The sequence below is a fragment of the Squalius cephalus genome (assembly GCF_949319135.1).
Source record: "Squalius cephalus genome assembly, chromosome: 13".
In the NCBI taxonomy this organism is placed as follows: domain Eukaryota; kingdom Metazoa; phylum Chordata; class Actinopteri; order Cypriniformes; family Leuciscidae; genus Squalius; species Squalius cephalus.
Window position 1 is genome coordinate 26202283 of NC_137134.1, and position 26529 is coordinate 26228811.

At 38.6% G+C, this 26529-nt stretch overlaps 1 protein-coding gene across 3 annotated transcripts in view; it reads right to left on the reverse strand.

Moving 5' to 3' along the window:
- LOC307169755 (uncharacterized protein) overlaps positions 1-26529 on the reverse strand; it is a 64098-nt gene that overhangs the window by 4356 nt on the left and 33213 nt on the right. For all 3 annotated transcript variants that reach the window (XM_079890551.1, XM_079890553.1, XM_079890552.1), the window contains 17 exons: positions 23940-24110; positions 23628-23798; positions 23237-23410; positions 22902-23072; positions 22639-22809; positions 22171-22344; positions 21856-22026; positions 21536-21706; positions 20810-20983; positions 20487-20657; positions 20170-20340; positions 19814-19987; positions 19474-19644; positions 18462-18632; positions 18090-18263; positions 7274-7444; positions 1644-1817 (listed from right to left, as the gene is read on the reverse strand). In XM_079890551.1, the coding sequence (XP_079746677.1) occupies positions 1644-1817; positions 7274-7444; positions 18090-18263; positions 18462-18632; positions 19474-19644; positions 19814-19987; positions 20170-20340; positions 20487-20657; positions 20810-20983; positions 21536-21706; positions 21856-22026; positions 22171-22344; positions 22639-22809; positions 22902-23072; positions 23237-23410; positions 23628-23798; positions 23940-24110 (2925 nt within the window). The remainder of the gene's footprint in view (positions 1-1643; positions 1818-7273; positions 7445-18089; positions 18264-18461; positions 18633-19473; positions 19645-19813; positions 19988-20169; positions 20341-20486; positions 20658-20809; positions 20984-21535; positions 21707-21855; positions 22027-22170; positions 22345-22638; positions 22810-22901; positions 23073-23236; positions 23411-23627; positions 23799-23939; positions 24111-26529) is intronic.

The window sequence follows — 26529 nt, forward strand, 5'->3', positions numbered from 1 at the left end:
ATAACATTACAGAATGTGAAGTGAGGTTTAATGATTGGTTTGTATTTATAAATGTAATTGTAGTGGAACGGATGTCAGACATTTTCAAACTCTGGTTACAGCCCTGGATCACAGTTGCGTTTTTTTTTTATGGGTAAAATAAGCCATTTGCTCTAATTTTGAGTAAAATCTTGAATTTGTCATGATTCACCAATCTTGATAGAAACACAAAGAAGCTTTGATCTCAAACAATCTTGTGTAAAATGTGTTAAAACCTGCAAACAGAACTTTCAATAAGTGACTAAATTGATACCTTTCAATCTCATCCTTTCCAATCCCCCTAATACCTGTCCACTTGAACCTATACCCACTTATCTCCTTCAAGCCATTTCTTCTTCGGTTGTACCCACACTCATTCACATCATCAACACCTCTCTTCACACTGGTACCTTTCCCACAGCATTTGAACAGACTCGGATATCACCACTTCCATTCATTGCTAATGTCATGGTGTCAGGTTTGTGTTCTCCAGGGTTCCACTAGATGTCCTCCTTCCCCACGGTGTCAGTCACATGTTGAACTACATTCCCCACAATCCTTGTCTCATCATTGCACTCAGCTGTTCCCTATCACTAATCATTGCACTTAGTCTATTCCCCACTGACATTGGCTATTCCCTGTGTATATAACCCTGTCTGTTTTAGTCTGTGTCACGGAGTCCTTGTTATTCATCACACCACCTTTGAGGTCTGTTTTTCATCTGTGTCTTATTCTGTTCTTGTGTTTTGGATTGCTGATTTTTGAGTTTGACCTTTGCCTGGACTGATTTCGATTATGGATTTCCCCAATAAATATTACTTACCGCATTCTTGGATCTTCCCTTCTTTCCCGAGTGTGGATCGTGACAGCTGAGACACTTGAACAAGCCGTGTTCAACTAAGTCTCTATCTTTATTACACAGAACAACCTCATGGACAACAACCAGTCTTTTTTCAAAGGTGGACACTCAACAGAGACTGCCCTGCTCTCGGTTACTGAGGCTCTGAGACTGGCAAGAGCAGCTTCCAAATGAGTACTCGTCTTGCTGGATCTGTCTGCTGCTTTTGACACAGTTAACCACCAGTTCCTCTTGTCAACCCTCATGATGAAGGGCATCTCAGGAACCGCACTCCAATGGTTCAGGTCTTACGTCTCAGGTAGGTCTTTCAGGAGGGGTGAGGTGTCTAAATCGCAACATCTAGCTAGTGTGGTGCCTCAGAGCTCAGTCCTTTGACCACTTCTCTTCTCCATCTACATATCATCACTAGAATCATTCAGAAACAAGGTTTTTCTTATCACTGCTATGCTGATGATGATACAAAACTCTGCCTCTCATTCCAACCAGATGATCTGACTGTAGCTGCTCGCACCTCGATCTGCCTGAGAGACATTTCTTGCTGGATGAAGGACCCCCAAGTCATATAAGTAATAAATTAATGATTTTTTTTTTCCATTTTAAGGACAAAAGCAAGAAATCAAATGATTTAAAAGTACAAGGACAGAATAGAGACATCATCATCTTTATTCCACCAGATCACAAAATATTATTGCAAACTCCTCATGAGATATTGAGTGTTTTTCTTTTTAAAAAATCATTTTAAATCTTGTATGTGAATGCTACTGACCTCAATCTCTCCAGTGTACAGTGTGAATCCTTCAGTACGTCACATAAGTGTTTCACTCCTGTGTTTTTAATTTGATTCCCACTGAGGTCCACCCCTTTCAGGTGCGATGGATTTGATTTCAGAGCTGAAGTCAGGATGAGACACTGTTCCTCTGTTATACTACAATTCCACAGACTGAAGACAAAAAGAGAAAGAAAATAGGTCAGACCACTTAAGGTTTTGGAAAATTAGTTTGTCATGTCTGACAGTAATTTGTCATTCTAAAGGTATTACAAATACCACAAGTTATGACAAAAAATGTGAAGAAACATTATTTGCGTTAATATTTTTGCAGACAAACGTTGCAATTATCTTTTATTTTTCTAACATTGTCTGTATTATCTATAGTATATCTATTATTAAGGTTTTTTTTAGCAGTGTTTAGTACAAGCCGTGGATGAAATGCATGTCCTGTCAGGCTTCCAAAAATCAAATTCAATTTTGATTATGTATATAAAGCATTTCAGTGGAGAAGAATAGTAAGTGAAAACCAAAAGTGAATGATAGAGACCGTCAAACACTAAGAAGGATTGTGCCCAAACAACACAGAACTAGTGCAGCTAAGTGACAGCAAACCTCAATATTCACTTTTCCACAAAAACTGATAGAGATCTTCACAAAGATTAAAAAGAGATTAACCATGCATTGCTAAAACTTTAATCACTATATGAATGCTAAAATGTGAAAAGATGGAGTTATGTTGATAGAAACCTGACCAGTTAAATAGCCAACCCATCTAACCAAGCTGTATTCATGCTACCGTTTACTCTTCCACAGTTTTCAGTCAAAAGAATGCGAATTGCTTCTGACAGTAGACAATGCTTTATTAACTATGTTTTGCTTATTACAATAATTTCTTGCTTTCCATCACCAAATGACGTCTCTTTCCAGGAGAGCGGGAAGGAAGGAGTTGAATGGAAATATATGGAGTGCAGCACTTTAGGGAGTTTTGGATTGCATAAAAAAAAAAGAAACAAACAAAAACATGGCGAAGAAGGAGTAACACAGCAGAAGAGGCGATTGGGATGATTTTTGATGAGACTCTTTGGCAAGTGGTGTGTGCATATATGAAAAAAAAGTCTCCTGAATGAAAACGGTGAAACCCAGCGTCACAAAAAACGCGTACATTTGTATTATAGCTTAAGTTTAAAGTGTTAAATTCTTTCATTCAAGATTTTTATTTTATTTTCTTCAAAATATAATCAGAAAATGTATTCCTGTATTTTGTCTATTTAATTTTTTTTTTAATTTTTTTTTTTTTTACAAATTCACCACACACACTATGGAAAGCCAAGGCTGACTAAATAATAATAAATGAATACATAAATAGATATAAGAAGAAATGTAAAAAATGTGAGAATTTATACTGTAATTGCATAATTAACCCATTTAATCCCAAATTTTTCTCAGACACAAAAATATCCAAATCATGTGTCATTAGTATCCCTTTGAAACAATCAATCATAATTTTTTTAAATTTTCATGGAAAAGTGTGTGAAAAAGTGTGTTTTATGATCGGTCACAATTGTGACCGGTGGGATAATGTGTTGTATCAACCATTGGACAGACTGAATATAGGTCTATTTGACCTGTGCAGTGTGTGTGTGTGTGTGTGTGTGTGTGTGTGTGTGTGTGTGTGTGTGTGTGTGTGTGTGTGTGTGTGTCTCGAGGCCATGGGATAGTGTCTGGAGGCCACGGGATAGTATCTCGAGGCCACGGGATAGTGTCTGGAGGCCACGGGATAGTGTCTGGAGGCCGCGGGATAGTGTCTGGAGGCCGCGGGATAGTGTCTCGAGGCCACAGGATAGTGTCTGGAGGCCACGGGATGTCTCTCAAGGCCACGGGATAGTGTCTGGAGGCCACGGTATAGTGTCTCGTGGCCACGGGATAGTGTCTGGAGGCCACGGGATAGTGTCTCGAGGCCAAGGGATAGTGTCTGGAGGCCACGGGATAGTGTCTGGAGGCCACGGGATAGTGTCTGGAGGCCACGGGATAGTGTATTGAGGCCACGGGATAGTGTCTCGAGGCCACGGGATAGTGTCTGGAGGCCACGGGATAGTGTCTGGAGGCCACGGGATAGTGTCTGGAGGACACGGGATAGTGTCTGGAGGCCACGGGATAGTGTCTGGAGGCCGCGGGATAGTGTCTGGAGGCCGCGGGATAGTGTCTCGAGGCCACAGGATAGTGTCTGGAGGCCACGGGATGTCTCTCAAGGCCACGGGATAGTGTCTGGAGGCCACGGGATACTGTCTGGAGGCCACGGTATAGTGTCTCGAGGCCACGGGATAGTGTCTGGAGGCCACGGGATAGTGTCTCGAGGCCAAGGGATAGTGTCTGGAGGCCACGGGATAGTGTCTGGAGGCCACGGGATAGTGTCTGGAGGCCACGGGATAGTGTCTCGAGGCCACGGGATAGTGTCTGGAGGCCACGGGATAGTGTCTGGAGGCCACGGGATAGTGTCTGGAGGCCACGGGATAGTGTATCGAGGCCACGGGATAGTGTCTGGAGGACACGGGATAGTGTCTGGAGGACACGGGATAGTGTCTGGAGGACACGGGATAGTGTCTGGAGGCCACGGGATAGTGTCTGGAGGCCACGGGATAGTGTCTCGAGGCCACTGTATATTGTCTCGAGGCCATGGGATAGTGTCTGGAGGCCACGGGATAGTGTCTGGAGGCCACGGGATAGTGTATCGAGGCCACGGGATAGTGTCTGGAGGCCATGGGATAGTGTCTGGAGGCCACGGGATAGTGTCTGGAGGCCGCGGGATAGTGTCTGGAGGCCGCGGGATAGTGTCTCGAGGCCACAGGATAGTGTCTGGAGGCCACGGGATGTCTCTCAAGGCCACGGGATAGTGTCTGGAGGCCACGGGATAGTGTCTGGAGGCCACGGTATAGTGTCTCGAGGCCACGGGATAGTGTCTGGAGGCCACGGGATAGTGTCTCGAGGCCAAGGGATAGTGTCTGGAGGCCACGGGATAGTGTCTGGAGGCCACGGGATAGTGTCTGGAGGCCACGGGATAGTGTCTGGAGGCCACGGGATAGTGTCTGGAGGCCACGGGATAGTGTATCGAGGCCACGGGATAGTGTCTGGAGGACACGGGATAGTGTCTGGAGGACACGGGATAGTGTCTGGAGGCCAAGGGATAGTGTCTGGAGGCCACGGGATAGTGTATCGAGGCCACTGTATATTGTCTCGAGGCCATGGGATAGTGTCTGGAGGCCACGGGATAGTGTCTCGAGGCCATGGTATAGTGTGTTGAGGCCACGGTATAGTATCTTGGACATTTAGGACATTTTGATGGGGGGGGGGGGGGTTGCAGTAGGTAGGAAGTTAGGTAGCAGCAGAATTAGCTAGCAGAATTAGCTAGCTAGCTAGTCTTCCTTGGGTCCGTGTGTGTTTCTTTGTGTGTGTTTATGTGTGTGTGTCTGTGTGTAAAATTAGGTAGAAAATTAGGTAGCAGCAGAAAGTAAGGTAGAACAGTTAGCCTATGTGTATTAGCATGTAGATACAATGGGTTATCCCACCGGTCACTATTGTTGCCGTTGACATGTTTGTGAGTTCTATGACCACATTAAACAAAGTTGAGTAATTGCAAATGCATATATCAATACTAGACACCTTAAACATGATGTGTACCAAAAATCTATGTCCTATCTTTATGTTAACATATTTTAATATCCTTTTCTTTGGGAGCTTTCTTGCTGCCATCCTCTTCTCTTGGCGCAAACAAGAAATAAACAGCTCTGGTCATGTGACAATTTACAGTAAACATGCGACACTGCACATATTTCATTGAGACCCTTTATTATTTCAATATCTGCTGGAAATGCATTGATAGATCATTCAGTAACATTTTTAGAGCCTTAGAAATGAAACATTTTTTTACGGTCACTATTGTGACCGGTGGGATTAAATGGGTTAATTGATTTCCATATTTATTTATGCATATATGCATTTATTTATATATTTTTTACATTTATTTATTGCTAAATTGCTTCCTCTGTGTGCTAATGAAAGGGTGTGTAGCAAATAAATGTAGAAATAAATACATATATACATACATAAGAGGAAATAAATAAAAGTGAAAATAAATAAATGTTGAAAAAATACAATTATATTTATATTATATTATATATTACATAAATAAGGAAATAAAAGTATAAAAGTATAAAGTGTAAATAAATACTCATTTATTTATTTACTTTTTAGCATTTCTTATATATTTATTGTTTGCATTTATTTTTTATTATTGAGTCAGCTTTGGCTTTCCATAAAATACTAATGGTCCATGACTGTAATTTATTGAAAGCCATTTGTTTTCTGAAAAAATGACACCTTGCACTACAAGATAGCACACTGTTAGGATGTTACAGTAAAAAAAAAAAACTGTATTTGCACATAAACTAAATTGAACAGTAATGTATTTTACCAGCTGAAAGTTTTTTTTTTTGTTTGACTCAGTGTTTACAGCTCTAAGCCCGTCTATTGGTCCAATAAGGGTTTCCAATAATATGGGGAAGGTTTCTCTGCGTATTACTTGTCTTTCCTTTTCCGCAACACAACAAGATAAAATAAAATAAATTTTCTTACATGTATTGACTCGTTATTTCCATCCGACTCCATAAATGAAAAAGATTTAATGATGTCTGGGTATCATTAAAAGTGAACGAATATTTGATTATTCTTTTTTAACTCTTTAATTATATTTTACCGGCCTAGATCAGGAAGCTATATAACTTTGAGGTCCTTGAATCAATCTCGCAAGGTCTCACGATACAATTTCGTCAGTTCGAGTCATCAAAACAGAGGTAATTGGCGAAATATCTGAGATTTGCCGCATTCACACGTACACAATCAAAGATACTTTAATAACCCCCTGGAATGCCTCCTCTTGAACTTAATTCAATCGTTTTACTTCAGTAGAGGTTTTGGCCACCATTAAAAGACGTTAGTCGATCAACTTCTTGTATAGTTACTTCTTGTACATACTTAACATTGCATAGATTTTCAGTGTATTTTAGGTGAGGAGGAGAAGGGGGATGAAGGAGGAGATGGTGAGTATGAAGTGTGAGCTGCACTGTGTGCTGCGTCTCGGATGTTCCTCTTACATATGCAAAAAGTTCAAATGTTAATTCTCAGGAGAGCCTTTTGCTTCCATGAGGCGTCGATCAGACTTACTGGCACACACCTTACACAGTTCAGCTGTTTTTACTCATCCTTTTTTAACTCGTAATTGAAAAACGAAAAACATGCTTTCTTCTTTATTCGTTTTTAGACTGGTGAAACAATATTCACATACAAACTTATTTTCCTTATATACAATGGTTATTTAATTGAAAATCAAAATAATTGACAAAACGTTTTTTTCTGTTTGACAAAAATGCGAAATTTTTATTTCTACATTTTATTTACGTTGACCCGGAACATTTGGTCCGTGTACTTTTGTGTCCATTCGTTTTTCCATTTTTAACCGGTAATTGAAAAACTAAAAATGAATGGTTGTTGTATTTTTAAAATGTTGATCGGGGCCTAACTACTGTATCATTACTAGTAGTCATGTAACCTGTTAAATTATGTAAGATACTTACTTGAATGTGTTGAGTTGACAATGTTTATCCTGCAGCAGAGCAGCGATCTGATTCACTCTTGTGTCTCCTAGTTTATTTAAACTCAGATTCAGCTCTCTCAGGAGTAACGGGTTTTTACCCTCAATTTCTCTCACATACTGGCAGGCTTCATTTGCAGCAGGACCCAAAAACCTGCAGAAGGGAATTTAAAGCAGGATCCAATTCAGTGTGCATTGCATTACAAAACATGTTAAGATTGTTTGTAATAACAAATTCTAGTTACTTTTAACAGTTTTACGTTAAATATAAAAATAAGTAATTTTTTGAAAACAGTCACAATTAAATCAAAGAAAATCAGCGTTACTACAAACTACAAAAAAAGAACCAGAGACGCCCCACAGAGCAAAGGCACAAGTTCACTAGATCATGATTCTCAAAAATGGACAGTGAAATTAGTGTCTCAAGATCTTTCTAGATTTTAAGCAGGAGATGAGAAATTTAGCATAGGGACTTGCTTGTGACAGCTAAGCATTCATAGTGACTTCACTAATTGATCTTTTGAAGCTGGCTCTTCCTATCGTTATGGAGCAAAATTCACCAAGCGTTTTACTTTACTGATGTCTGTGTTGATAAAACAGTAATCCTATATGAAAGGAAGTTCTCATTTACTATAGTAACCCTCATTCCCTGAAGGAGGGGACAAAGACTTGGGAGACTTGGTCTCACTTGGGAGCCCCAATCACCTCTGAGTAGTAAAGAAAAAGCCAATGAGAATTGTCCAGTGGAATTTGCATGGCCTGCCACTCCTTCATACATACAGGCATATAAGGTTTATGCTGAGAAGCCGAGACAGTGTCCTGGCATTCAGCGAGCAGTTCATGGTTGTGAAGCACAAGGCTTAATCCCCAGAGATGTTCTCAGTGGTAATGAAGATCAGCTGTTTGCACAAAGATCTGTTTTGGGTTTCATCAAACACAACCACTACAAAAATTAAATCGCTGTGATTAATAGGATTACAATGAAACAAGTTCTACCAGCTGGTGAACCATCTCACAAACTCAAGTCTGAAGTCTACTTTGTATGCAGGAACATGGTTGAGGAGATGATCACTCCAGCAGAGATAGTAAAAGTTTTTCAGCCAGACTTAGTTTAAAGGAATAAGGAGGAATTCCCGACCTTACAACACCTGAGGTTTTGGTAAAGTTAAACGGAGGCATTAAGCAATTACAAGATGAGCACTATCAGATGCCATTGCTCTTTAAGGGTGAAAGACCAGACTTGCCAAAAAACAAACCTTGTGCAGAACACTGACTCAAATCCCTAGCATCGTCTTTGCCCTGCAAGATTTCAGAATACTTCTCTGAATGAGCATCTACTGATTGGGCCTGATTCCACAAATACCCTTGTTAAAGCCTTGTGTCATTTCAGAAAAGGACAGGTATTCATTAGATGTGATGTGGAGAGTATGTTCCACCAGTTTTATATTTCCCTAAAGGATCGAGAAAACCTCAGGTTCCTATGGTAGGAAGTAGGTAACATGGAAGCCCCACTATCAGTTTATGAAAATTAAAAATTCCACTTTTTCAGAGCAGCCTCCTCAACTGGATTTGAGAACTTCGGGCTCAAATACCTTGGATCCACAAGGTGATGGTAAGTCTAATCAAGGCACAGTGAAGATCATACAACCTAATTTTGATGTTGACGATGGCTTGGCAAGTGTGAACAGAGGCAACCCAGCTTGTAAAGGAAGCCAGGGATCTCAGCAGTACTGGGAAGATCCGTTTGCACAAATTCATCACCAACAGCAAGAAGGTGATCACCACAATTCCAAAGGAGGAATGTACTGAAGGTGCGACTGACTTGATCTGTTATTTAGGTGAACCTAAAGTAAACCTAAGTGCTAGTTACTAGTAAAGGAAAATCCTTTCACTAAAAGTGAAAAGATCTGTCTACAATTGATTCCACTTTTGATCCTCTAGGATTTGTCACTCCATTCTATTTGAAAAAAAAACAAACAAAAAAAAACTACAAAGAATGTGTCACAATCAGATGCACTGTAAAAAAATTCTAACCCTCCCAAATCAAACATTTCAAGTGACCAATAACATCTAAATTTTTCAATTGGCCAAGTGAAATTCTGTAAATTATAAAATTAAATTTACAGATTTTCACTTGGGCAAATTGAAATTTACAGAATTTCACTGATGCCATTACTCTGATGCCACTGTGTCAGGTTATGGAGTATGTCCATACCTCAGGACAGTGACCAGGTCTGGAGAAGTCTACTACAATCTTGTTATGGGTAAAGCTAGGGTTGCCCCAACAGAGGTAACTGCAATCCCCCACCTGGAGCTATCCGCTGCAGTCGTCAGTACAATAACTGGTGATTTACTCAAAATATTACTAGAATTAGATGCCATTCATGAATACTACTGGACAAACTCCAAGGTTTAGTTATATTAACAATGATGCAAGATGGTAACATGCATTTGTAGCCAATCGAATGCAGCAGATCAGAACAAGCACTGAACCTAGTCAATGGACATACTGTATGTTGCATTACATCAAAACCATGCTGACCATGCCTCTTGTAGGCTCACTGTAAAGGAACTCATGGGATCGAACTGATTTACTGGTCCAAGATTCTTATGGCAAAGAGAACCCTCCCTAAGGAGGACATTAAAGGCCTGTTCACACCGGGACGAATTTCGTCGATATTCGCAGACGTTTAACGCCTCGTGACTAAACAAAGGGCGCCAATGTGAGTGTGCACACCGACGCGAAAAACGGCACGCGTAAAAGCGTCATTTTTTAAAAAACGCCTCGGGTTCGTTTTTTTGGTTTGACGTGCCGCGTCAAAAAAATTATCGACCAATAAGATTGCCGCTTTTGCTCACGTGTCTGGAGCTTCTAAAGTTACAGTAAAACACAACTTGGGGGTGCTCAAACACAAAACGGTCTTGCCGAGCACACATACGTAACGGCGAAGAAGATATACGCCAAGTACATAGACAGTATATAAACAGAAGCGTCTACACTGCCGGGAAGAAATAAGACGAGGAAGATGCAAGGCAAGGTGAATGTAGAGCTGCTGGTCTCGTTGGTGTCGGAACATAAAGAACTATATGACAAACGCGACAACGACTACAAAACCGGGGTATTTCTGTTTTACATTAAGCGTCATCTTATGTCAGGGAATGAATGTGCATGTTCACTCGGCTCATCGTCAGCGAAAATCGCTTGGGTGTGAACACAAAAAACGCGTCGAAAAACGCTGGCGAATAACGCGCGCCGATATTCGTCCCGGTGTGTACGGCCCTTAAGAAAGACGAGATTAATGATGGAGACCTGGAGCTCAAAAGGGCACAAGTTCTTACAACCAAGGCAAAGGAAGAGAGATCTCTGTAAGTTTGCCTGCCAAAGTTTTTGGAATGGAATAGGGCAGTGAAAGCCATAGCAAGACTCAAAAGTTGTGCAAGAAAGTGCTGGTTTGGTAGAAATATCCAACTAATCCACAATGCCTTTAATCCGTACAGTCCAAGAAGAAGTGTTCAGTGATAAAATCAAGTCTCTAAGACAAGGGAAGTTAATTCTAATCAGTTCAACAAGCTGTACAAGTTAAGACAATTTATCAAGGACCATGGTATGGGAGGAAAATTAGGACAGGCAGAGCTTCACCCTTATGTCAAGCATCTGGCCATTCTTCCAAAAGGGCATCATGTATCTCATCCATCCCGTGAAAAGGTGCAAAATAAAGGTTGTGGCATGACCATCAATGAAATCCGCTCCAATGGTATTGGGATTTTGGGATGTAGTAGTGAAGTGTCATCTTTTATCTACAAATGCATTAAGTTAAGGAAGCTAAGGAAATCCAATCAGGAGCAGAGGACAGCTGACCTGCCACCAGAAAGGATGGAAGCTACCCCTCCACTTTCTTATACTGGTGTGGACTGCTTTGGACTGTTAAAATGTGTATGTATGAAGTAAAGGCGATCGTAAATAGTCAACCATTGACCTCAGAACACATCAATGATCTTGAAGGTCCAGAACCATTGATTCCAAATAATAAACAAGTCCACTATCAATGCACCACCTACTGGTGAGTTTGTAAGGGAGGATCTCTATCTTAAGAAAAGATGGAAGAGAGTTCAGTTTCTGGCAAATGAGTTTTGGACCAGTCGGAGTGAGGCAGCTACCTAGAAAGACCCATACACAAAACAGTGTTACTACTTATACTACAGGGCTGTTGAATGCTTGAATCTGATTGGTTGAAGAACGTTCTAAGGTGTGCATTATTTTCAGGGAAACGCACAGCTAAAGTAGTTCCAGGCAGGTCTTGACCGCATTACAGTTCCATATCACTTCGCGTAGTCAACTGTAATAACGGAAAATAGGATACAATTCATAACAAGAAAAAACATGCAGCCTCATGCGCTTGATCTGCAATTTTCAACGTCTAGCTTCACAATCAATGGAAACATGCAGTTTAATTTTAATAAATAAAGTATATAGGCCTAGGCTATCTATAATCAGTAGAAAATTAAACTGAATATAGGCTAAATAAATAAATAAATAAATGGATAGTCCTGCAGCACGGATTTTTATTGCAGATAATATATAACAAATAAATAGTTATTGATAGGCCTACTTGTTAAAATGGCTTTGTGTTTAATTTATTTGGTTTAATTAATTAATTTATTTATGTGTTTTATAACATCTGTCAATAATAGAAAAAAGAATGAACAAATTAATTATAACGAATTGAATTAATAAATAAATAATAATATTGACGCACATGCTTGTCTCATTATTGCAACATATCTCTCTAATTACTGCATTAATAACTGCATAAAGCCGGGGACACACTTTAAGGCCGGTTATGAATGTAATTTGATACTTATGACTGATCATGACCAAACGCGTGTTCAGCGCGTTCAGTCTGTGTTCAAAGTCGGTGTTTAAAATCTGCTGCAGCGATGAAAACAGTAAGAGAATGTGTCAGCTAGTCGTGTGTCTCCAGCATTAGTCTGCTATCAGAGGCTCAAACCTCCGTTACTAACTCTAAAATGACGTTTTGGACTTAGCAACGGAGACACTGGATTAGATGCGTAAGAAATTAGTCCTACATACAAGAGCGTTTTAATGACAACAACTTTACAAACGTCTTGAAATACATAATCTGAACAATGTTTTGATGTGTGGCAACTGTAGTATAAGCGGAATAATTGACTTCAGGCCGTTGAATTATTAGAAAAATAATGCACTCCGCTTCGCGTCGTGACCGCATTACCACCTCGGGTGTGCATTATTTTTCTAATAATTCAACGGCCTGTTGTCAATTATTCCTTACTTAAAGCTGATTGAAGAGTTACGTTTTATAAGAGTGTTTTAACTGCACATGCTTAACATGTACAAAATACTTACCCCCTGAATGTTAATAAGATTATGCTGAGTTACTTGAGTATTCCCTCAAAGCTTTCTGTCTATAATGTTTATTTCCACTAGATCAGTGGTTCTCAACCTTTTTTGGACCAGCGACCATTCATTATCCAGGACCCTTTGATTTGACTGAACAGTGGAAATATTATCATAGTTTCCCAGAAAGGAATTAAAGTCATCTGAAGTACCATTTATAGTCCAGGCAAAATAGCGTTTTACGACAGACAAATTGTAAAAGAATTTTTTTCAACTTAGATAATTTCTATGAGGTGTCCAGAACAACATACTAAAAGTCCTAAGAAATCCTAGTTGAGGAAATATGTTAAATTCTCATCAATCCGAGATGTGTGCCAATAAGGCAAGGCAACAATACACCCCAATGGGGCTATTTTTTTCCTTTACTCCTATCAAAATGAAACTTTACACAATGAAAGTACCCATGAAACGTAAACATTTTTGTATTACAAGTTTCTTTGAAAATTAATTTGAATATGCAAATGAGCTATACACTAATCGAATATGCCCAAAATACACCCAAATAGGCTTAATTTTTTCCTTTACTCCTACCACAATAAAACTTTACATAGTAAAAGTATACATAAAAAGTAACTTTTTTTGTATTACAAGTTTCTTTTGAAATTAATTTGAATATGCACATAAGCGCCACACTTATTGAATATATCCTAATTTGCATAGGCAGAAACACCATTCATATCTATGACAAATACATCTGCCCAATCTTCATCCAATCATCCTACTGCCAATGGGGGATGGCAATGCTGCTTTTAGACTGGCCTCTAACCTGAAAACTGCCTGGCTTGGTAGTGCCTGCCAGGGGTATAACCCCCGCCGGTATAGTCTTCAGGGTCACGGAGGCACACAAGCCTCCCCAACACGACAAGGTAGCAATAACAGGGGAGGTTTCGTTTTGGTGTTTTTTATTTTAGTTTTTTTTTTTGCTTTTCTTTAACTTACCTAGATATTGCTGTTGCTAGCTTCTCTTAACACTGCAAGGCTACTTTACAAACGGTGGAAGTCTGATGTGTGGCCCGCCTGGTCTGAAATACTTGCTAACTACAAAAAGAGAAGCAGTTTTGGTGTCTGGCTAAATTATTGTAAAGAGCTGGAATGTCTGGAAAGTGTGTCTATCTAGTTTTTCATCTGTCTTATGTGTGAGAGTGAATTGTTTAGTTGGTAAGAATGACTTCTGCCTGTAATCTCGTAATCTTACCAACAATACCAATCATTTGCAAATCTACCAGCCCAAAATTTTATCCCACCACATTATTAATGACTGAGATGGCTATTCTGACTTTCTTCTGATGTTATCTGTGGGGGAATGTCATTAGGTAAGGCTTGTTCACAAAAAAACAGGAGGCAAGATTGTGCAATCAATTCTTAAAGGGTTAGTTCACCCAAAAATGAAAATTCTGTCAGTAATTACTCACCCTCATGTTGTTCCAACCCCGTAAGACCTTCGTTCATCTTCAGAACACAAGTTAAGATATTTTTGATTAAATCTGAGAGCTGGATCACTCCTCCATAGGCTTCTAAGGGGTTGAAACTTGCCGGCCCAGAATAGTTATTAAAGACATCGTTAAAATTGTCCAAGTGACTCCAGTGGCTCAACCATATCTTTATCAAGCGACGAGAATACTTTTTGTGCGCAAAAAAAACAAACAAAACTAACGACTTTATTCCACTATTCATTTCCTTCTCCGTGGGCCTGAGTGACTTCATGTGGTGTTTTAGCGTAGCGCTTCTGTGTTGTACGTCACACGCATCACACGCGACCAGCGTAGGCCAATAGTGAGCCAACGTGGTGACGTGCAACACAGACGCGCTGCGCTGTTACACAGCGTGAACTCAATCGAGGCCCAGAGAGAAGGAAATGAATAGTGGAATAAAGTCATTATTTTTGTTTGTTTTTTTGCGCACAAAAAGTATTCTTGTTGCTTGATAAACATATGGTTGAGCCACTGTAGTCACTTGGACTATTTTAACGTCTTTAATAACTATTCTGGGCCAGCAAGTGAGACAGCTCTCAGATTGAATAAAAAATATCTTAACTTGTGTTCCGAAGATGAACGAAGGTCTTACGGGGCTGGAACAACATGAGGGTAAGTAATTACTGACAGAATTTTCATTTTGGGGGGAACTAACCCTTTAAGGTCAATATAAGTCTTTTTGTGGCAAGTGACCCAGGTAAGTGTGGCAAGTGATTTCAAATTTATTGTGTTTATGCATAGGTTAACTTACTGAATGGACATGAATGTGTTAGTTATTTGGCCTAGTAGTTGGTTATTTTTTTCTACTTTATGGTTTCTTGGCAATAAGTCAATTAGGCCTAGTGTTGAGCTCATATGCATATTTAAAATAGATTTTTCAAAGAAACTTGTAAAACAAAAATGTTACTTTTCATGTATACTTTCACTTTGTGAGGTTTGATTGTGATAGGAGTGTAAGGCCCGTGAAATTGGTCCAATGGAGGTTTTCCAATAACACAGGGAAGGTTATCACGTGTTCTGTCCTTACTCGTGCTAAGTATCGGTTGGTTAAATTTACAATACATTTAGTCATGTATTCTCTCGTTAATTCATCTGACTCCATAAATGAAAGGGTTTAATAATATCTGTGCCTCACTAAAAGTGAGCGAATGTTTGACTATTTCTTTTAACCATTAAATGAACAATGTCATGATCAGTTAGAATAATCAAATGTAACATTTTAATGTTTCAGATATCAGAGATTAATTCCACAATCAATTCAAATATCTAAAACATGGTTATACATTGGTTACACCAAATAATCTTACCCAGCTTGTACCTGATTTTCTTTAAACTTCTATAAACCTTATTACCTTTTATTTGATCTATCTGGATATGAGATATCTGTACTACTCACTTTGAGACATTTCAAATGACACCAAAAACATAAGTCATTGATTAACATTCACATTCAACCATGTTCTTGTGTCAGTTCTTTGTTGTTTCTGAGAGGAAGTCAGGCTGTATGGGGAGGTCGAATGCTAATTAGCCAGCAGGGCCATTTTGTCTCATAGACCAGGCCTCAACCAGTATTTTCAGTCTTACAGGAGTAAAGGAAAAATAAGTCCATTAGGGTAGCCTGGCTAACGTCAGACCTCTTCTCATTGAGACGTGGTCTGGAAACCACATTTTCTCGTATTTGAGGGGTGGTTTACGAATGCCCAGAGCCATTTATTGTGCGCTACGAATGTCTATCAAATGCGCCTGTACGTAGCTGATAGCCAATCGTTTCAGTTATACCACATGACGTATGTAGAGCAACAGAAATTCGACGAGGAAGAAGAAATAAACTTGTGTTCTAAACTACTTAGAACACTATCTAAGGCTGCATCGAAAGGTAACTTCACGTCTGATGCCATGTTGAATTCCATAGATATAAACAAACTGCTTCGGTGTGTCGCATAGATGTCATCATCGTCTTGCTGCTCCCTCCCCGTTCTGTGATTGGTTCCCTTTTTGAGGGGAAAATCTGGTCCATGGTATCCAGGCTGTCTAGCAGCGTGAATAAAATTCACGAATAAAAAGGGGGAAACCCAGGCTACCATTAGGGTGTATTTTGGGCATATTCAATTAGTATATTGCTCATTTGCATATTCAAATTAATTTCAAAAGAAACTTGTAATACAAAAAAAAGTTACTTTTCATGTATACTTTTACTATGTAAAGTTTTATTGTGGTAGGAGTAAAGGAAAAAATGAAGCCTATTTGGGTGTATTTTGGGCATATTCGATTAGTGTATAGCTCATTTGCATATTCAAATTAATTTTCAAAGAAACTTGTAATACAAAAATGTTTACGTTTCATGGGTACTTTCATTGTGTAAAGTTTCATTTTGATAGGAGTAAAGGAAAAAAATAGCCCCATTGGGGTGTATTGTTGCCATGCCTTATTGGCACACATCTCGGATTGATGAGAATTTAACATATTTCCTCAACTAGGATTTCTTAGGACTTTTAGTATGTTGTTCTGGACACCTCATAGAAATTATCTAAGCTGAAAAAAATTCTTTTACAATTTGTTCTATTTTTGGCTCCAAAATGAGTTACTTTGCCTGGACTATTAGCCTATATATCAGTGTACATCAGTCTTAACGAAATGCAACGGTTACAATGCAACAGCAATGGTAATTTTGTGGCTTATCACAAATAGCAGCCAATCAGCCAGGAGCAGCAAAAAAATGCAACGGTTACATGTTCGACATTCAAAATTTAATTAACAGCAGCCAAAAATGTAAAAGTTTTACCGTTTAAATAGAATATAGTTTAATTAATTTTAAAATTTGTCGCCAGAATGAATAGGAACATGATTTATTGAAAATATTTGAAAATATAAGTGGTTCTTAAGTCAATACTTTTTCCATTCCTCTGCTGCATGTATTCAAATATTTGTCGAGACTAACTTTAAGTTGTTTTGAGAAAGCCAGAACAGATAGTTTGAAGGAGTGATTCTAGCCACCACCGGATTGTTGTCAGCGTGAAACACATTTTTGAGCACATGAATGCTGATTCTTGTCAGCGCTGGATTCTAGTCAGTGCTTGAGCGCTGGTCTATAACTGGAAAAATAATCGTTGCAAAAGAAAAGATACATATAGCTTACATGTCACATTAAACTGGCAGATTTTAGAATGTTGTAGGCAATTATTATAAAAAAAATAATAATAATATAATAAAAGTATAATTGTGTGAAATGTATTATGAAAATTGGCTAGCAATTTCGACAAACAAATACCAAGAAATAGGTTGCATCAGTTTATCTTTCGACTACACTTGCAAAATCTGCGATGGGACTAAGCCCGAATAGCTTCAGCATCAGCGACTTTTTATTTTATGAAATCACTGTCAATCAAAAGGAGATGCAATCTTTCGACAGACCCACCAATCATCACGCAGAAGCCCGGAGTCCAGGCCAGCCCACTCCTCATTCACCTCCAGAGACGCAGAGTGTCCGTGGGCAGGACATAATCGCAGCATTTATCTAATGACCGTCTTGTTCAAAGCAGCCCCATTGAAGTCAATGGACGCTGGGCTTCAACAGGGAAATGCACTGTCACGCTACGTGATTGTAAGAGATGGAAATTGAGTCAGCCAACCGGCTATATGTAACTGATTCTGAACGAACTCGTCTTTGAGATAAACGTTTTCTAACGCATTTTTAGTCAATAAAATGTTTACACAATAGTACATATTTGACCATTAATTTTTTTAAATTATAGGGGAAGCCAAACTTCCCTTGCAGTCTTAAAGAAATCCCCACTGGTTGAAAAAAACCTCAGCCTTCACGTTGTGACAAAGGGCAACATAAAATAATTCACAAGCATTTTTTTTTTTGGTATTATTTCATCATGTCCCACCTCAGTGTCTTCAGATGACAGTTTCGATCCTGTAGCAAATCATTGAGCTCCTTCACTCCTGATTGTCCAGGATCATTTCCTCTGAGATCCAGCTCTATCAGGTGTGAAGGGTTTGATCTCAGAGCTGAAGCCAGAGCTTTATAACCTTCTTCTGTGATACTGCAGTCTGAAAGTCTACAGCAAAGATTTTTGGGAAAAAACAAATCTATTATAAAATGAATATAGGTGAACGTGTTTTACATCGTAAAACCTTAAATTACACTTTATTTATTTTCTCTTCTGGTCAGAGAAGGTCTGGTCTGGTCAGTCATTTTACCTTTGAATAAAAGTGAACAATATTATTAAAACCAAACAATGGTTCATTGAACTCACCTGAGTTTCTCCAGAGTGCAGTTTGTATTTTCTAATGCGTTCTGGAGTTTCTTCACTCCTGAATCCTGCAGATTATTGTTGCTCATGTCAAGCTCTTTCAGACTAGAGTTTGATCTCAGGACTGTAGCGAGAGCTGAACAGCTTTTCTCTGTTAGACCACAATTACACAGCCTAAAATGATGAACATGAAAGGGAGAAATTATACATACAATGTACTTGAACTAACTTTTAATGAATGTGCACTCAATAAAGCTAAGAAAATGCACCAGTGGATGTACGTCCTTAGGAAACTATATGATTTTAGATTAGACAGACACATTCTTGTAATGTTTTATAAAAGTCTCCTCCAGAGTGTTCTATCCTTTGGCCTTATCTGTGTGTGTGGCAACATGCATGTTAAGGACCAAAAGAGACTGCAGTGCATGATCAAGATGACCAGTAAGATCATCGGTCTTGACCAGGTGTTGGCAGCTCAGATGTACAATGATCTTATCTTAAAAAAGACTGACCAAATCCTCAATGACCCCACTCACCCTCTCCATCATAAATTTATGAGTAATAGGTCAACTGGTAGAATTTTACAACAGAGAATTAGAACAGAAAGGTACAATAAATCATTTGTACCTAAAGTGATCAGATTATATAATGATCAAGCACACCAGTAAACATATATAAAAAGAAATAACAAGCGTGTGGCAAGCACGACGAGGGTTGGAGAGAGAGGCACAAGGCCGGTGGCGTGATTACTGATGAGTGACACCTGTGCGACGCACCAGTCCCGTACCGTTGTCGCTCCCCCTTTGTAGTTCTGCTTCTCCATGTGAGATACGAGACCGGTGCGTTGTGCAGGTGTTGCTCGTAATCAGTAATCACGCCACCGGCCTCGTGCCACGCTCTCCAACCCTCGTCGTGCTCGCCACACTGTCATTGTTATTTCTTTTTATATATGTTTACTGGTTTGACTGTGGTGTCTATGTATAATAATAATAATAATAATGAACAAAATACTCACTGGAGTGTGTTGAGTTTACAGTGTTTATCCAACAGTAGAACAGTGATCTGATTCACTCGTGTGTCTCCTAGTTCATGATCACTCAGATTCAGCTCTCTCAGAAGTAACGGGTTTTTACCCACAATTCCTTTAACATACTGACAGGCTTCATCTGCAGCAGGACCCAAAAACCTGGAGAAAGAGGAAATACATTGACATTACCTTCCATACATTTTTTTTTTCATAAACTTGTGAAAGGGCTGTTAATAAGCTCATTTATTCAAGCTTTTATAAACACATTTGACAGTTTCAGCTAAAATTGGTTTAAGACAATTGAACAAGATTAAAAAAAAACACTCACCTCAGTGTCTTCAGTTGACAGTTCTGATCCTGTAGTAAATCATTGAGCTCCTTCACTCCTGATTGTCCAGGATCATTTCCTGTGAGATCCAGCTCTATCAGGTGTGAAGGGTTTGATCTCAGAGCCGAAGCCAGAGCTTTATATCCTTCTTCTGTGATACTGCAGTCTGAAAGTCTACAGAAAAGAGCTCTTATAATATTTATATTAGTGACCGTGTTTTATTTCGTAAAACCTCAAATACGCTTTATTTTCTCCTCTGGTCAGAGAAGGTCTGATCTGGTCTTTTCGTTTTCTTTAGTTTACTACAGTAATTTTAACTTTGAACACAAGAGAACAATATTATAAAGACCACTCACCTGAGTTTCTCCAGTGTGCAGTTTGTATTTTCTAATCCGTTCTGTAGTTCTTCCACTCCTGAATCCTGCAGATTATTGTTGCTCATGTCAAGCTCTTTCAGACTGGAGTTTGATCTCAGGACTGTAGCGACAGCTGAACAGCTTTCCTCTGTTAGACCACAATTACGCAGCCTAAAATGATCAACAGGAGAGAGAGAATTTACAAACACGTAATACTTGATGCCACTATTAGGTGATTCCTGAGAACTGATCTGGGTCAGCTGATTTATTTAAGAGATTTAAATGTTTAATAAAAACAAAACAAAAAAAAAACTCACTGAAGTATGTTGAGCTGACAGTGTTTATCCTGCAGAAAAGCAGCGATCTGATTCACTCCTGAGTCTCCTAGTTCACGTTCACTCAGATTCAGCTCTCTCAGGAGTAACGGGTTTTTACCCACAATTTCTCTCACATACTGACAGGCTTCATCTGCAGCAGGACCCAAAAACCTGGAAACAGTGGAAATACATTGATATATTTTATTTTCACAAGCTTGTAATCATTTTTAAACTTTTATAAGAGTATTTTTTTGACAGTTATTTATATTTCATCTAAAACGGGCTTAAGACTACTAAACATTATTTACTTTAATAACACTCACCTCAGTGTCTTCAGTTGACAGTTTGGATCCTGTAGTAAATCATTGAGCTCCTTCACTCCTGATTGTCCAGGATCATTTCCTGTGAGATCCAGCTCTATCAGGTGTGAAGGGTTTGATCTCAGAGCTGAAGCCAGAGCTTTATAACCTTCTCCTGTGATACTGCAGTTGGAAAGTCTATAGAAAAGAGGTTTTGAAGTAAATCTATCATAAAAGTAATATTAGTGAACACTGTATAAAACCTCAGATTCACTTAATTTATTCTCTCTTCTGGTCAGAGAAGTTCTGGTCTGGTGACAGGCGGGTTTCGTTACATCACCCAGTTTCATTACATCACTTTGTGTTGTTGCTGCCGCATGGTTTGAGTTTGGAGCGCCGACAATTTGATTCTTAATCCTTGATTTGTTCTTTATACCAGTTTTATAAAGTAATATTTTTCTGCTTTTACAGCGGGTGAACATAGAGAGAACTGTGACTTTGTATTGGTCATTTCTGAAATACTTAGACAGTAAGCTCTGATATCAGAACACTCTAAATTGTCATATGGACTCATGCACTTTCTGTAAAGTTGCTTTGAAATGTGTATTGTGAAAAGTGCTATGCAAATAAATATGAATTGAACAGAATAATTTATTTTCATTTTCCTTAGTGTACAGTACTACAATCATTTTAAATTTGAACAAAAGAGAACAATATTACTAAAATTAAACAATGGATCATTAAACTCACCTGAGTTTCTCCAGTGAGCAGTTTGTATTTTCTAATCCGTTCTGTAGTTCTTCTACTCCTGAATCCTGCAGATTATTGTTGCTCATGTCAAGCTCTTTCAGACTGGAGTTTGATCTCAGGACTGTAGCGAGAGCTGAACAGCTTTCCTCTGTTAGACCACAATTACGCACCCTAAAATGATCAACAGGAGAGAGAGAATTTACAAACACAAAGTACTTGATACCAATATTAAGTGATGACTAAAGAATATTGTGTTTTGGTCACTTGAGTTATTTAAGATACTTTAAATGTATAATAATAATAATGAAAATAATACTCACTGGAGTGTGTTGAGTTTACAGTGTTTATCCAACAGTAGAGCAGCGATCCGATTCACTCGTGTGTCTCCTAGTTCACGTTCACTCAGATTCAGCTCTCTCAGGAGTAACGGGTTTTCACCCACAATTCCAGTCACATACTGACAGGCTTCATCTGCATCAGGACCCAAAAACCTAGAGAGAGAATAAGTACATTAACATTACCAGCTATAAGGCTTTTTACCCACAAGCTTTTTTAAAGACTTTTTGGCAATTTTCAACTCAATTTCAACTAAAAATGTTTTAAAACCATTGCACTTTAATTTTAAGAAAACTCACCTCAGTGTCTCCAGTTGACAGTTTGGATCCTGTAGTAAATCACTGAGCTCCTTCACTCCTGATTGTCCAGGATCATTTCCTGTGAGATCCAGCTCTATCAGGTGTGAAGGGTTTGATCTCAGAGCTGAAGCCAGAGCTTTATAACCTTCTTCTGTGATACTGCAGTCTGAAAGTCTAGTAAAGGACATTTAAAAAAAAAAAAAAAAAATGATCAAACTTATATAAATTAAAATTGGTTTTAAATTGTAAAGATCTCAAAAGCATTTAAATATTTATAATGTTAAGAAAAGAGGATTTTATGGTATTAAAATCAAACAATTGTTTCTGTTCTGGTCAGAGGGGTGGTGGTGACGGGGTGTTGACAGAAATATGTATTTTCATTTTTTGTTTTGTTTACTACAGTCATTATAACTTTGAACAAAAGAGAAAAAATATTATTAAAATCAAACAATGGTTCATTGAACTCACCTGAGTTTCTCCAGTGTGCAGTTTGTATGTTCTAATCCATCCTGGAGTTTCTTCACTCCTGAATCCTGCAGATTATTGTTGCTCATGTCAAGCTCTTTCAGACTGGAGTTTGATCTCAGGACTGTAGCGAGAGCTGAACAGCTTTCCTCTGTTAGACCACAATTACGCAGCCTAAAATGATCAACAGGAGAGAGACAATTTAATTTACAAACAAAAAGTACTTGATGCTAACATATACAATAATATAAGAACACAATACTCACAACAGTGTGTTTAGTTTACAGTGTTTATCTTGCAGCAAAGGAACAAGATTCTTTACATTTGAGTCTCCTAGTTCACGATCACTCAGATTCAGCTCTCTAAGGAGTAACGGGTTTTTACCCACAATTCCTCTCACATACTGACAGGCTTCATCTGCAGCAGGACCCAAAAACCTGTAGAAAGAGGAAATACATTGACATTACCTGCCATACGTTTAATTTTCACAAACTTGTGAAAGGGCTGTTTATAAGCACAAAGCTTTTATAAACATATTAGATAGTTTCAGCTAGAATTGGTTTAAGACAATTGAACAATATTTAAAAAAAAAAACACTCACCTCAGTGTCTTCAGTTGACACGTTGGATCCAGTAGTAAATCATCGAGCTCCTTCACTCCTGATTGTCCAGGATCATTTCCTGTGAGATCCAGCTCTATCAGGTGTGAAGGGTTTGATCTCAGAGCTGAAGCCAGAGCTTTATAACCTTCTTCTGTAATACTGCAGTTTGAAAGTCTACAGAAAAGAGGTTTAAAATAACAAAATCTCTTATAATATTTACAGTATATTAGTGACAGTGTTTTATTTCGTAAAACCTCAAATACACTTTATTTTCTCTTCTGGTCAGAGAAGGTCTAATCTGGTGACAAAAGCATGCATTTTCGTTTTCTTTAGTTTACTACAGTAATTTTAACTTTGAACACAAGAGAACAATATTATAAAGACCACTCACCTGAGTTTCTCCAGTGTGCAGTTTGTATTTTCTAATGCGATCTGGAGTTTCTTCACTCCTGAATCCCGCAGATTATTGTTGCTGATGTCAAGCTCTTTCAGACTGGAGTTTGATCTCAGGACTGTAGCGAGAGCTGAACAGCTTTCCTCTGTTAGACCACAATCACGCAACCTAAAATGAACAACAGGAGGAGAATTTACAAACACAAAATACTTGATGCCACTATTAGGTGATTCCTGAGAACTGATCTGGGTCATCTCATATATTTAAGATATTTAAATGTTTAATGAAAACAAAACTAAAAATACTCACATCAGTATGCTGAGTTGACAGTGTTTATCCTGCAGAAAATGCGAGATCTGATTCACTCCTGTGTCTCCTAGTTCATGTTCACTCAGATTCAGCTCTCTCAGGAGTAACGGGTTTTTACCCACAATTCCTCTCACATACTGACAGGCTTCATCTGCAGCAGGACCCAAAACCCTGGAAACAGTAGAAATACATTTATATATTTTATTTTCACAAGCTTGTGAAACGGCTTTTAATCATTTTTTATCTTAATTACAGGCCGATCTTGAATCTACCCTTTATGCCAAAGATACTAGAAAAGGCAGGATCTTCACAACTATGTTCCTTTTTAGGAAGAAATTATATCTGCAAGGATTTTCAGTCAGGATTTAGACCATACCATAGTACTGAGACATCAGCATCACACATGCAAACGGAACGCAATAGGAAACCTTGTGAATTACGGCAGTTTTACACCGCAAGCTTGAGCGGCGCATGAGCAGCGCGTATTTTTTTCGCCGTGCATGTTAATCAATGAGTGCATTCACACCACAAGCAGGAGCAGCGCGTGAGCAAGCAGGAGCATCGCGTGAGCAGCAGTGAAGCGCGGGTTTCGGCGCCGAGTCTATTTTTGCAGCTGCTCACGCTCAATTAAAGTGAAAGCACACTTTTGATGGACAAAATAAGTATTATTTCAAACAAAAAGTGCCCAAAATGCACAGAATTTGCATGTTTAGTGTGTTTTAACAAGAACTGGAGTAGGCTATGTCAGAAAATAATATTTATAGAAAATGTACCCATTTAAACTTGTTTTTATTATTCAGTTTGTGTAAAAAATACTATATGGTGTTTTATAAAAAAAAAAAATAGTAAACTAGTCAGAATATACAGTATAAGCTTTCTTTTAGTTTAATTTTAATTAACTTTTAATTTTAATTCACTGTTATGCCGATGATACTCTGAAGCTCTATATTTCTTAACAACCTAACGAAAACTACCAATTCACAAAATTAATGAAATGCATAGCTGATATAAAAAAAATGGATGACTAGTAATTTCATACTACTAAATTCTGAAAAAACAGAGATTCTAATTATTGGACAAAAAACTTCCTCATATAATAACCTAGAATACTGTCTAACACTTGATGGCTGCTCTGATAAGTCTTCGTCGTCAGTTAGGAACCTGGGTGTGCTCTTTGATACCAATCTTTCATTTGAAAGTCACGTGTCTAGTATTTGTAAAACCGCATTTTTCCATCTTAAAAATATATCTAAATTACGCCATATGCTCTCATTGACAAATGTGGAACAATTAGTTCATGTGTTCATGACCTCAAGGCTAGATTATTGTAATGCTATTATGGGTGGTTGCCCTGCACGCTTAATAAACAAACTACAGCTGGTCCAAAACGCAGCAGCTCAAGTTCTTACCAGAACCAGGAAGTATGACCATATTAGCCCTGTTCTGTCAACACTGCATTGGCTCCCTATTAAACATTGTATACATTTAAAAATATTGCTGATTACTTACAAAGCACTAAATGGTTTAGCTCCGCAGTACTTGAGCGAGCTCTTAACGCATCATAGTCCTTCACGTCTACTGCGATCTCAAAATTCCGGCCAGTTGATAATACCTAGAATATCAAAATCGACTGCTGGTGGTAGATCCTTTTCCTATTTAGCACCAAAACTCCTGAACAGTCTTCCTACCATTGTCCGGGAAGCAGACACACTCTGTCAGTTCAAAGCTAGACTAAAAACACATCTCTTTGAGTTTGACCTAGCATATACATAACACATTATAGACTTCTATAATTCAATGTTAGGCTGCATAGATTAGGTCAGCCGGAACCGGGAACACTTTCCATAAATCCTGATGCACTCGTTACATCATAAAAAGAATGGCATCTACGCTAATTTTAGTGTTTTTGTTTATCCCAAGGTTTTCCTGCAGCCTGCCGAATCCAGGCTGTATCCAGATCTGATGAAGGACCTGCGCCTGGACCCGATGTCATAGCGGGGTGCTAAAGTGGCAACTAGTTTGTCCTTATGGAGGATCCCTTTACCACTCTACAGATAAAGCGTTGTTGGGAAAATTCGGTTCACGTATTGTTGTCGTTTCTTTATTTTCAGGGGAATGACTTCAGAGATATTTGATATCAGAAAAAATTAGACTTTATTAACAAACAAAGCCGAGTGTCCCTCTGCAGCAAGGACCCTCCAGAAAGGCCTTCCAGCACATGTATATACCTACATCCTTCTCCCAAATATGGTAATGCATTCTATAGATTATTTTGAGAAATAGTTTGTACCATGTGACTTTACTGAAATAGAATTTTCTGCTGCAACAACACAGCTCTCAGGTTCCAAAGTCAAGCAAAAGTCACTCACAGACAAGGAAATAATGGTGTATAAAAACCAGTTGAATTACTTATTTTCTATATAATAAAATCTTCAACATTCCCTCCTCTGGGGCTTATTTAAGCCCCACATTCACTATCATTTTCCAGAGTGTAGTTTCAAAATCCAGTCCCCTCCGTTATACTACCTTTGTGACTAAATTAAGTCACTCATTCTTATTTTCAATGACTAAAATTATGCCACCACACTCC